This window comes from Symphalangus syndactylus, chromosome 3, assembly GCF_028878055.3.
Source record: "Symphalangus syndactylus isolate Jambi chromosome 3, NHGRI_mSymSyn1-v2.1_pri, whole genome shotgun sequence".
Classification (NCBI taxonomy): Eukaryota; Metazoa; Chordata; class Mammalia; order Primates; family Hylobatidae; genus Symphalangus; species Symphalangus syndactylus.
In genome coordinates, this window is record NC_072425.2 from 44,318,218 (window position 1) to 44,331,501 (window position 13,284).

At 37.9% G+C, this 13,284-nt stretch overlaps 1 protein-coding gene across 2 annotated transcripts in view; it reads right to left on the bottom strand.

Annotated features, from left to right (window-relative positions):
- Positions 1-13,284, bottom strand: part of TMEFF1 (transmembrane protein with EGF like and two follistatin like domains 1) — a 109,793-nt gene that overhangs the window by 28,836 nt on the left and 67,673 nt on the right. For both annotated transcript variants that reach the window (XR_010120008.1, XM_055271681.2), the window contains exons 6-7: positions 11,162-11,310; positions 9,061-9,126 (exon numbers count right to left, since the gene is read on the bottom strand). Coding sequence is in view for 1 of the 2 variants with exons in the window: in XM_055271681.2 (XP_055127656.1) it covers positions 9,061-9,126; positions 11,162-11,310 (215 nt within the window). In the remaining variant the exon portion in view is untranslated. The remainder of the gene's footprint in view (positions 1-9,060; positions 9,127-11,161; positions 11,311-13,284) is intronic.

Consider the following 13,284-nt stretch of genomic DNA (forward strand, 5'->3'; position numbering starts at 1 on the left):
TTAAGTCAGCCTCTACCATAAGACTGTGAGCTCCTTAATAATCTAGCTGCTTGTGTTATTCGTTTCTGTATAACTCCTAACATTTAGAATGTAGTACATATAATGGCTAAGAACACAGCTCTAGAGTCAGACTGCCTAGGTTTGAATCCTGGTTACAACGCTCTCTAGCTGTGTGACCCAAAGGCAGTTACTTAACTATTTCTGGCCCTCAGTTTCTTAATCTGAGAAATGAAGATGACAGTGATGTCTACTTCTTGTAGGGTTGTTTTGAAGCCTAAATGAGATAATATATTTAGTGTATTAAGTATGTAAGTGTGTACAGAACTTAGAAAAATTCCTGGCAAACAGTAAGTACTTAATAAATAAGTATTACCAAGTATTGTTCTGTGCTCAACAAATGTTTGTTAAATGAATAAATTCTAATTTTCTCCTGGTAAAGGGAGAAAGAAACAGTTATAAATTGTATCTTTGTTGTTTTCCATTGACAAAATTATTATCCAATAAAGGTCTCCATCTTGAATTCCTTAGTGAACTGGACTGTCTGCAGTAGTCCTATCCTGTGTTTCCTAACAGAGGTCAAAACTTAATTATCACATCTTTTATTTATTAATACTTGTGATCCAAGCAGAAGACTTTCCTAAAGTAATTTAGCTTTGGTGAGAAATAGTTTATCAGAAGCCAAATAACTGAAATCAAATATACTTTTCTTGCTACAGTTTCAAACTAAAAATGCCAGTCTACATTCCTAATCAGGCCATAAGTGAACTGAGGAAAGTGGTCATCTCCCATAGCATTTCTCAGAACATGGTCATGAAAGGGTATAACCATGGGACTATAGAGAATAACGTTATGCACCAACCTATGATAATAAAGTCCTATAAGGATAAAGTCCTAGTAATAGGACTGTGCAGGTCTGTAGGGGCTGTGGTAATGTACTAATCTACCATAAGGAAGTTCTTTAAACAGCAAGGAATTTCAAGAATAATGCAGAGCTGAAAGCTATCAGAGAACTCAGCTAGGTGAAAGCAGTCAGAGAAAGTTAACCAAATTAAAAACAAGGTTTTGAGAAATTAATAGAAAAAGTATGGCACCAATAAACATATACTGAATGAATTAATGAAAGAATGTGGTATCAAGCTGTAGGCAAAGTGAAGCTACATAAAACATGAACATGTCTAATAAGGCTTTGAAACCTGTGCCAACGTCCAAATTCACAGAGTCTAATATTCCGCGCAATGCCAACTTTATTCATCCCATTAAATGTACATACTATTTCTGGGCATAGCTACATGCTCAGCTAAGCTACAGAGGATATTTTTTAAAAAAAAGCATGCATGGTCCTTGCCCTCAAGAAGCTTATAGTCAATTTAAGAAAATCAGCATATACACATGAAAAGCTGAATAACACAAGGGGAAGGGGTCCCATGTGGCAGTTTACAATTAAACAACAAAAGATGGTTTTATAACACTGGGTGCTATGGAAGTTCAAATTGAAAGGAGAACTCACTGTAGGCTAAAGGATTTATTGATAGGGTAGGACTCAAGTTAAGACTCAAAGCATAAATAGATTTAGACAGAGGAATGGTGGAAACCAAAGGGAAGGTATAATGCACATGGCATTCTCAAGAATAAACAGTAGCAACCTAGGTAGAGTGATACATTCAGACTGGGGAACGGTATATGTCAAAGTTGGAAAAGGTGGCTGAAACTAGATTACGGAAAAATTTGAATTCTAGGTGAGACATGTTTTCTTCATCATATGGACAAGGAAGACACTAAAGGCCTTTTGAAGAGCAGCACAAGGAAAGCCGGATTTTACATGAAAATTAGTTGAGAATAGTTGCCTAGAGCTGGCGGTTAAGCGAATGGGGAGTGACTGACTAATAATGGGTGTGGAGGTTCTTTTAGGGGTGCAGAAAATGTTCTAAAATTAGATTATGATAACACTTTTACAACTCTGTAAATATACTAAAAACCATTGAATTGCACACTTTAAACAGGTGAACTTAATGGCATGTAAATGGCATCTCAATAAAGATATTAAAATAATTAATTGGATACCAGCATACAAGATAATGGGGCAGGGGAACTAGGAAGACTATATATATATATATATATATATATATATATATATATGTATATATATATATATATATATATCAGGTGACCAATTAAAAGGTTAGTACATAATCCATTAACTGGGAATGGTGGTGCACACCTGTAAGCCAAGCTACTCGGGAGGCTGAGGCACAAGAATCGCTTGAACCCAGGAGGTGGAAGGTTGCAGTGAGCTGAGATTGCACCACTGCACTCCAGCCTAGGTGACAAAGCAAGACTGTGTCTCAAAAAAATAAAGAAGGTTAGTACATAATCCAAACTTGTGGCAACAAAAAGCTAAGCTAAATCTCAGCAGTAGGAGTAGATACTAGACACACAGAAAAAATAAAAATGGTTTGAAGATGTTTTGGAAAGTGAATGAGCTCAGAAACTCAGATCTGGAAGGGTCCTTGGAGGCCATCTGGTTTGATAAAGGAATCTCTTTAGTTTTATAACCCTCAGAGCCTATGTCTACTTGAACACTTCCAGAACTCATAATACAGTTTATTCTAATACCATCAGATTTTCTTTATCTTGAATGAAACCTCGCTTCAACTTGGTATAGACTTCCCCACATCTGTTTACCCTCTCCCCTCTATTAACCAATCTTTTATTTTTAAGCTCAGATTTCCCCAGTCCCACCCCTATTCAAACAATTTACAACTATCTTGAAGAGTGGTACCCAGCACTAACCCCGTACATTTAAGAGTTTAGTAGAACAAAACTGTCCTCTTTATTGAAGATGCTCGTAATCCAGAATTATATAAAAATGACTCCAAATGTGAGCCTAATGATGGGGGTTCCATACAGAGAATGTAGTAAGCTGAGGTCAAGTTTAGATCTCCAGTCATTCAAAGAGTATTTTTTAAGAATCTATTATGTTCCAGGCACTATGGTAGTTCCAGAAGTTTGAAGCAATGGCAAAACAAACAAATAAGAACAAGGATCCACCAGGCAACTGAATATGTGAAACCAGTGCTTGAAAAAAGATCCAGGCTCGAGAACAAGTGTTAACGTTCACCAAAGTAATAGCTCAGAGGGGATTAAATATCTGAAGGTAATTAAGAAAGCAAGGAAGTAGAAAAGAATTCTAGAATCATGGTACAAAGGGAAGGAGCAGCACTTAGGGTCAGAAAGTCTGAATTCCAGTCGCTGTTCTGCCATTCTATATGCGCAAAACTCCTGCAGTTTCAGCTTGTTCATCTGCAAAATGAGGATAAACTTGGTTGTTATGAGGACTAAATAACATAAATATGTGAAAGCACCTGGCACACAGTAGGGTGCTCAATTAATAACTATTAAATGAAAGAATATCCTACTGATGTCACTTACGAACCATAACATTAAAGAGCAAGACAGATAACTAACTCACCAATGGTGAGACTGTTGAGCACAGCCAGGTTACTGAACATGAAACTAGGAAACAAAAGTATTAAAAATAACCATAATAATACTGATAATGAACTCAGTAACACAGCGTTTAATATTCATAGTGAACTTAGGTAGTAGATATTACTGTCCCTAATTACAGATGTGATCTTTGAGGCTCAGAGAAATCAATACACACAGCTATTAGGCATAGACCAAGTCTGACTCCAGAGGGCAAGCTCTTAGCCATTACAGTATTATTTCTCCAAGCTATCCTAAGAGATGTGCAGGAAACAGATAAAAAGCAGAATGGCCAAGCAACTGCTCTCCAGGTCAAGTAAATTAGCCAACTTCCAAAAGGAAAGATAAAAAGGCTCAAAAAAAACCATGTCATTCTGAAATGACATGGTTTCAGAAACAACAGCAGAGATGTCACCTGCACACAGTAAGAAGTGAGTACAGAATGATCCTGCCTAAACAAGCCCTTAGCCAAGTGGTGACAGGCTCCAAGAACAACAACTGCAACTGCTAGTCTCTGAACAATGTGTGTGTGTGTGTGTGTGTGTGTGTGTGTGTGTGTGTGTGTGTGTACAATACAAAAAGTATACTTGGTCACCAAATGGCTCCTTTCACCCACAGAGGCATTCAGAAACAAATCCACCACCAGCTGCAGTGTTTTCAAATACAAAGGATAGTTGTGGTTCTAAGGGATGATGTTATGAAAAAACCCAGTACCAGATGGCTTATCTGCAAAGGCTTGTTCCACTGGCTATCTGTCCTGGTCCAACAGTGTACAACCAAAATAAAGCATGGGGAGTTGCTATTAGCAATGGAGATATGTACCTGGAAGGTAAAACCGCTGAGGCCACGACTATATCAACACTGCATCAGTAACCCTAGGGCTCATTATTTCTATAAATCTCTACAGTTAAAAAATTCAAAATATTCTGTCTTGCTTCCCCTATACTACCCTGCACCCCCCAGCCTTCATCACTAACATATCCCTCCACACATCCTTCCCTAACCACAGTCTGCTTGGACTCCATTAAGGAATTATCTTCCACTATACAAACTCCTACCCACACTCCAATGCCTCCCCCTCTCCCAATTCTAAACCCCATTGTCCTCCACACCAGCCCTGATTCCTCCTTTCCTAGCCTGCCCACTGTGCCCAGAGAAACACCTTTTCTAACATGAATAAGTTCATCTACCTCAACTACTCCCTTAGACAACACTCCTTTCATCTTCCTGATGTACCAAGACCACATTACTTCCTAGATTCCCTTCCTTCCCTTTTCCTCTGATGTGCTCGCCACTGTCACTTCCAGCCCAGCCTTCCACTCTCAGCTCCCCAGCACCTTCCTCTCTTAGGAGCCTGCTAATCATCCTCTGCATGACTCTCCACCAAGCTCCATGACATTCTCTGATTTCCTTCATTGATCTTAGCACTTGGCTCACAGTCTTTCCTTTTGATGAGGCATATCTGTCAAAATCGTTTTTAAAAGGACATATCAAAAGAGCTGGACTGAAATATCTAAACAGTCACCAGTAATGGAAATGATATCAATATCTCGCTATCTCAGGTATCCCTGGCCAGCAGCAGGAGGAGAGACTAATGAGGCTCAAGGATGAGACCAAAGATGGAGTGGGGGTTGGGACAAGGTGGAGCTCAGGAACAAAGTGAGAATGTCTTCATAATAATAAAAAGGGTGGTATAGTTAGATTATAGGCTGTATGAGCATATCTTTGAATCAAAGTGGTCACATTAAAATGTCATATACCACAAAGAAACTTCCTGTGCAGGTGGAAATGGTATCGATTATAAGACGTGGTATATGTGAAGTATATTCATTGGTCAAGATTTGTTCATTTCAGTGCTATAAATTACACCTTTAAAAACCATAAAATGAGAATAATGATAATCACATGGGTGGAAGTATACAAAGAATGACAATGCTGACAACTGTTGAAGGTGGGCACTGGGTATATGAGGTTTATTATACTATTCTGTTTATATATCATAGATACATGTTTTCTAAATGTCACATACCCATCTCCTATACAACTCATGCTCAATCATATCCTTTATGACTTCAACATCTACCACAGAGCTTCTAACACTCCAATTTCAATATTTACCACAAGTTTTCCAACAGCCCAAGAAAAGCTCTAATTCAGCAGCTATTCGAGACATACAAATGCTCCATTTCACAAACACTCTTCTCTAAGAGCTGAGTTTTAAAAGACATTTCTTACTGAGCACTATCTTCCAATCTTTCCAGCTTCTTGCTGGTGCTGTGTTCCTGCTTTTCATTTTGTAGCCTCCATCCCCAGATCACTGCCTTACCTACCCAATCTTGGCTGTGTGTTGCAGACGTGGATATTTACTAAGGGCCTCCTATAAATGCTGTGAGAACAAAAAAATAAATAAATAAAAGCAAATGAGGTAAAAATAAATAAATAAACAATAAAAACAGAGTTACCTTTTAACCTCTATTTCCTATGAGAACACTTCTACAATTTGGGTTTCATCTTTCATCCTTCATGGAAGAAACTTGGTCCAAGATTGTCAGTGATCTCCTTGTCTTCAAATTCAAGCATAGTTTAGTCCTTGTCTTCTCATACCTTTCTGTAGTTTTTTAAGCTACTGGGCATCCTTTCCCTCGTAGCTTCTGTGTACTCTTCTTGATTTTCTTCCTCTCAGTCCTTTCTGCTTCATCCAAAGTTGGGCCTTCTCTCCTTTCTAAATAATAGTGCATCCAACAGAACTTTCTTCAACTCTGAAAATGTTCTATATCTGTGCTGTCCCATATGGTAGTCACTGGTCATATCTGGCTATTGAACATCTGAAATAGGGCTAGTACGCTTTTAATTTTTTTTTTTTTTTTCAAAACAGCGTCTTGCTTTGTCGCCCAGGCTTAAGTGTAGTGGTGCGATCTCAGTTCACTGCAGCCTCAACCTCCTGGGCTCTAGCCATCCTCCCACGTCAGCCTCCCGAGCAGCTGGGACCACATTGCATACCACCATCACAGGTTAATCTTGCTTAGAGACAAGGTCTCACCATGTTGTCCAAGCTGATTTCATTTTAATTTAAATTTAAATAGCTACATGTGGCCAGTAGCTACTATAACAGACAATACTCTCTCTCACTCAGTCTTGTGGCTTCAGTTACCACCTCTATATCCAAAGACTGACTCACAAATTTATACTGAACAAAGTGACCTGGATGAGTTCCACAAGCACCTCAAGCTCTAAAATACAATCAATCATCTCCACCATCAACTCCTCCCTTACTTTATTCCAAACACCTTTACCTACCTAATATCCTTAGTTCTGTGAACAGAATTCATCATCTAAGTCATCTGAGCTTGAAGTCTTAAGTCATTTTTAACTCTCTATCTCTCATATCTAAGAAGATGTCTATTCCTTTTGACTTTACCTAACTGATATCCCTGCCTCCATTCCAACATATACAATATGCACAATATTCCTGCCAGGTATCATTCTTTCAAATGATTAACTTTGTAGCCTTGCTTTTTTCAAATATATTAATGATTCCCCACTGCCCACAAATAAAGTCTAAATTCCCTAGAGTAGCATAGCATTCAACACTCTACACAATCTGGCCCCAAGCTATCTTTCTAGCCTTGCCTTCTACTTCTACCTCTTAAGCTTCCTATTCTCCAGCCCAAAGGATTCCTTACCTTTCTACGACACATCCTGTCATAACATCGTGTGCGTATCTATGCTCATGCTCTCCTATCCTCCTTAGATATCCTTCTGACTCCTGTTCATCCTTCACGGTTCACTCAAGTTCCACTTCTTCCATGACATTTCACAGATTCTCACTGTTCCCCACCAAAGATTAATCTCGACTTTTCTGAATTCCCATTGCACTTTTAAACTGTACTACACTTATAGCAATAATCAATTTCTACTTTGTTAGAAGTTGGTTATCTGCATTTACTATATCACAAGATCTTTAAAGATCATATATTTTAGATATCTTTCTAACTACAAACAGTAAAATGACCAGTATAAATTAGGTACATAATAAATTATATCTACAAACTATGACAATTTCATTTAAATTAGAGATCAATTCTTATGTGTAAAAGATTTTCAGTATCTCAAAAGTGGCCTAGGCTCTAAATTATCCATTATCAATGGCACACAAGTGCTTCGGAACACACAATTCCCCCAACTGCCCTAAGTATAAGCTTCCAAATACTGAAAAACGGCCTTCCTATTCTAGTCAAGTACTATCAATATAGTGAATAAAACTGAAGCTGACCTATTTTGTCTCCTACGAGAATACAGGAAATTTTCTGTTTTAAATACAGCATTTTGTTTCAACATAGGAGACATATTTCAGGAGCTCATGGGTTATAACTAACTCAGGTTTGATATGATTCAAGTAAGAGAAGTAACAAATTACTCAATGATAACAGCTATCATTTGTTGAACACTTACAAGTATATCTGACACTGTTTGAAGTACTTAATATGTATTATCTCATTTAGTTTTTATGAAACTCTATGAAACAGGTACTATTATCTCTCCCATTTTACATATTGTTTAGAAGTTAGGTATAAAAGATAGATCACATATCTTTTAATGGTATAACCAAACAAATGGATAGATGATGCACTTGTGATTCAGCAATTATATAGAGGTTCTGGCATAGAAGGCCAAAGATATAGACCTGTTTCAGTTAACCAGATACAACCTCATTGATCCTCAATCTTCCCATTGGTCCTTACCTATCAGAGCAGTTATAAGAATCAAACAAAATAATGGATGTGAAAACAGCAAGAAGAGCAGTGGCCTTGAAGTCAAGGGACCTGGAATCCAGCCTCTGCTCTGATCTTTACTACATGAGACCTTGTGTAAATAAACCCTACTGCTTCTTTGAGCCATATCCACTCTTTAGACAAGCATAGAGTACCTACTTATGTGCCAGATATTTGGCTATGGTTAGGGATACAGAGTGAACATGACAGACAGGTTCTCCTCTCCTCACAGAACTCATGGCCTACAGGAGGTTACAGATGAATAAAAAGACAGTTATAATAGAGTGGGCTAAGTGTTCAGAGAGGGGAGTATACAGGAAAGGCATCTAATATAGACTTAAGAGTCAAGGGATATTTCCCAAAATAAAATGATTTCCAAGCTAAGATTAAAAGGATAAGAAGGAATTAATCAGGAAAGGGAATAAAGAGTTTCAGGCAAAAGGAACAACGTTCAAAGACCTGGGAATCGGGCAAGTGTTAACAGGAGATTCTAGAGGAGTAAAGAGGATTTTTATAAAACATATTGAGAGATCTTTCTGTATAACTTCTTACAAGTGCATGTACATCTAAAATTATCTCAATACAAACTTTAATCAAAGAAAGCACATAGGAGATTACCTTATAAAATGACATGAACTTCAGCTGTTTCTGTTACTATTAATACTAATAATTAACTGCGTTACATATATTACTATAGAGAGCAAAGTAAGAGGTATCGTTATAATGGAAACAGAACTAATAAGGACAGCTAGTGACCGTATTTCCATAGCTGGCCAAAATTTGGAGATGCATGATTCAGTACCTTTCACATCTGGTCGATATTGTAGTCCATCATCTTTATTTCCCAACAAACTAGTGTCATCTGTATCTGTAAGAGAAAATGGTTTTCAAATTAAGATATAAACAATGGTTAAGTCATATCATGATACTCCCAATAATTCCAAATTATTCCAAGTTCTTAACCTCTGCCCCCTTATCCTGCTCACGTTGTCTATCATTCTCTAAATGAATTATGTCATTCCTGTCTTAGGCCTCAAGGCATCCTAGGTATAAGTGCTCTTTGCATGATGAATAGCCAATTTCATCTATACTTTAGCTCCAATGTCGCCTCCTTTAAAAACTCTTTCCTATGCAAACTAAAACAACACCTACTCTGAGAATAAAGGGTTAACCTTTTCTTTCTCTAAAAGACAACTACCTCAAGATTTACCTTCTCCTACCACTGTTACCCTGGAAACATCAGATTAAGATAAATGGGGAATCTCAGCTGTGTTATGAAACGCTTACTATACAAAATGACCCCTGATTTGAGAACTGCACCTGGACTGGGAAGACTATAAATGAGCCATAGCCACGTGTTTAGAAGCACAAGCTTCCCAATACTAGTAGGGGAGGCAAAGGAAAGACATAGTTAGGTTTGTGGGTGAAAAATTACAGAGGGGACTAAGACAAAACTTAAGGCCCAATCACTCCAAAGGATGCATTTCAATTAAACTCTCAAGCTTGACTGATATGGTTTGGTTCCGTGTCCCCGCCCAAATCTCATGTCTAATTGTAATCCCCAGTGTTGGAAAAGGGGCCTTGTGGAAGGTGACTGGATCATAGGGGTAGATTTCCCCCTCACTGTTCTCATAATAGTGAGTGACTTCTCACAAGATCTAGTTGTTTACAAAAAGTGCATGACACCTCCCTTTGCTCTCTCTTCCTCCTTTTCCGGCCATGTAAGATGTGCCTACTTCCTTTTTGCCATCCACCATGATTGTGTTTCCTGAGGCCCTCAGCCATGCTTTTCCTCAGAGAACATAGTCCTTCTCTAAGCTAGCCTTCCCACTCAAGCTCTAAATGCCACCCCATTGGGGTGGGGGGACCATACTTCTTCAAGATCAAGGCTAAGTGGGACATCTACCCAGAAGGGATCCCTGTCAGCAGATGGTGTCCTCTATCATGCCCACACTCAACTCCTACCTAAAAATTGTCTGATGAGCTTCTTGGGTATTCTTTGGTAGTTTAGACCAGAGGTACTGCAATCAATTGTGTAGTGTGTCACAAATAATTTGTTACCAATATAATGTACCAAATTTTGGCTTACAACCTTTTCCCTTTAGCTCAGATAAAAACATAATATCCCTTTAATAAGTCTAAAGAGGGAGGAAGAAGGGAACCAGTAAGCAAGAAAGATGTACAATCCTAGTCCGTGAGAGCGTGCCTGGCCCACATATGTGACCGAGGAAATAATCCATCTTCCCAGCTCATCTGAATATTACTGAGGAAAGAAAATTGGGAACCTCTGGCTTCAGAGACTGAATATTTCTAGTAGGGGTGGAAAACAAAAACTCCTTCTTATATGGTATCATGGTTTCTAAGCTATAACAAAAAGCAAGAAGGGCAAAAAGAATTTTAAGCTAAAGGCAATAATTTTTCCTTACATTCTCTAACTTCACACCAAAATCTGTAATCATACATAATATGTACAAGGAAAATGATACAGATAATGGGAAAACAAAGTAAACGATTATGCTCTATAAAAAGAGGTTTAACAAATATATGGCAATAACATAGTTTTACTGAAATTAAAATAAGTTATCTAACTCTTAAACAGCTATAATCATTCCAAATTTGAGATGATATTAGAACTATAAATAATAATTATAATTCCATGTTAGGATCAGCTAGCAACCAAGAACTAACTAAATAAAAAACCAAGAAGCATGGTTTATGTCTTGAGAAGATGAAAATAAATGAAAAAAACTAAATTAGTAATAAAAAATCTGAAATACAAAGTAATAAAATAAAGCTTTGAGGATTTCTCATTTTACAAATTTGAAACACTACCAAATGTACAAATAAGATTATATTTATACTATAGTAAAGATGGGCCTCTGAATAAATAAAATGGATTTTACCTGTGCAATGGCCAAGATGCCTTATATCAATTTGTTCTTGCTTTATACAAGATGCTTCTCGAACAAAACAGGGATTGTTATAGGAACTCCCATCAGAAGCACACACAGGATTAAAACTGTATCCACTGCAATCTATGTTACATACACACCTGTTGGAAAAGACAAAAATTACCTATATTTTACAACAAAAATATTTCACAATGTTGCAACAGCAAAAAAGACCAATTCTTTCTTCTGCTTTCTGTAACAGAAGTCAATATATTGTTTTAAGTCACTGATGAAATTTTAAGCAAAGTAAATACCTAAAAAAATTTTTAGGTGAGGATTTAGAGATAATCTCATCAAGATATTATGAATCCAGTGGTTTCTCCAGAATTTTCATATCTAGATAAAGTAATCAGGAGATGTCAAATATCAATAACATTAATTAAAAAGCAAAATGGCACAGTGTAAAGGACACAGAATTATGAGTCAATAGTCACGAATCTAAATTCTACCCCTACTTATTACCAGATTTGTGTCCAAATTCTTCCTCTAAGTCGTAGTTTACTGATCAGTAAAATGGAGGTAATAATAATGGCCAGGCATGATGGCTCATGACTGTAATCCCAACAGTTCGGGAGGCCAATGCAGGAGAATCACTTGAACCCAGGAGTTTGAGACCACCCTAGGAAACAAAGCAAGACCCCATCTCTACAGAAAATAAAAAACTTAGCCAGGCACAGTGGTGTGTATCTGTGGTCTCCACTATTTGGGAGGCTGAGGCAGGAGGATCGCTTAAGCCCAGGAGATTGAGGCCTCAGTAAGCCATAATTGCACCACTGTGCTCCAGCCTGGGGGACAGAGTGAGACCCTGTCTTAAATAAATAAATAACCTACCTTACCAAATAACTGGGAAGGTTAAAAAATATAATAGATATGAAATATGTAAAATGGAAACCCTCAAAAGTGTTTTCTAGCTACATGTCTACCTATGTAACTGAGTATCCACTGAACACTGAGTGTTGTACTACAGAGAAGGCAAAAGAAGTCCAAAGCAAGATTACTCCCCTCAAGAATGGTAAAATCTAGTTAGGAATAGAGAAACAAAAATAAAAGTACAGAGACTCTCCTGTTTACAGCAACACAGAAGACTAGGAACCTTTACTAACCTTTCTGATAAAAACAACAAAAAATACCAGACTAACATTTTAAAACATTCTCTTAAATACATTCACAAGCTGGTAAGAAAGTCAGGAATATTTAGGACATAAGTTACAGGTACACAGGCACAGAGAAAGGTCAATTGAGCTCTCTAAAGCTGATTTTCACTTTGAAGGCATTTGTCAAACTGCGTAAATTCAATTACCAATTTTTTGGCTTTGCAGGCCTGATGTGGTTTGGCTGTGTCCTTAATCCAAATTTCATCTTGAATAGTAACTCCCACAATTCCCGTGTGTCATGGGAGGAAACTGGTGGGGGGTGATTGAATTATGGGGGCAGGTCTTTCCTGTGCTGTTCTCGTGATAGTGAATGAGTGTCATGAGATCTGATGGTTTTTAAAACGGGAGTTTGTCTGCACAAGCACTCTTTTTGCCTGCTACCATCCACATAAGATGTGATTTGCTCCTCCTTGCCTTCTGCCATGACTGTGAGGCCTCCCCAGCCACGTGGAACTGTGAGTCCAGTTAAACCTCTTTCTTTTGCCCAGTCCCGGGTATATCTTTATCAGCAGTGTGAAAACAGATTAATACAATAAACTGGCACCAGTAGAGTGGGGTGCTGCTGAAAAGATACCCAAAAATGTGGAAGTGACTTTGGAACTGAGTAACAGGCAGGAGTTGGAATAGTTTGGAGGGCTCAGAAGACAGGAAAATGTGGGAAAGTTTGGAACCTCCTAGAGACTGGGTGAATGGCTTTGACCAAAATGCTGATAGTGGCACACACAATAAAGTCCATGCTGAGGTGATCACAGATGGAAATGAGGAACTTGTTGGGAACTGGAGCAAAGTGACTCTTGTTATGTTTTAGCAAAGAGATTGGTGGCATTTTGCACCTGCCCTAGAGATCTGTAGAACTTTGAACTTAACAGAGATGATTTAGGATATCTGGCGGAAGAAATATCTAAGCAGCAAAGCATTCAA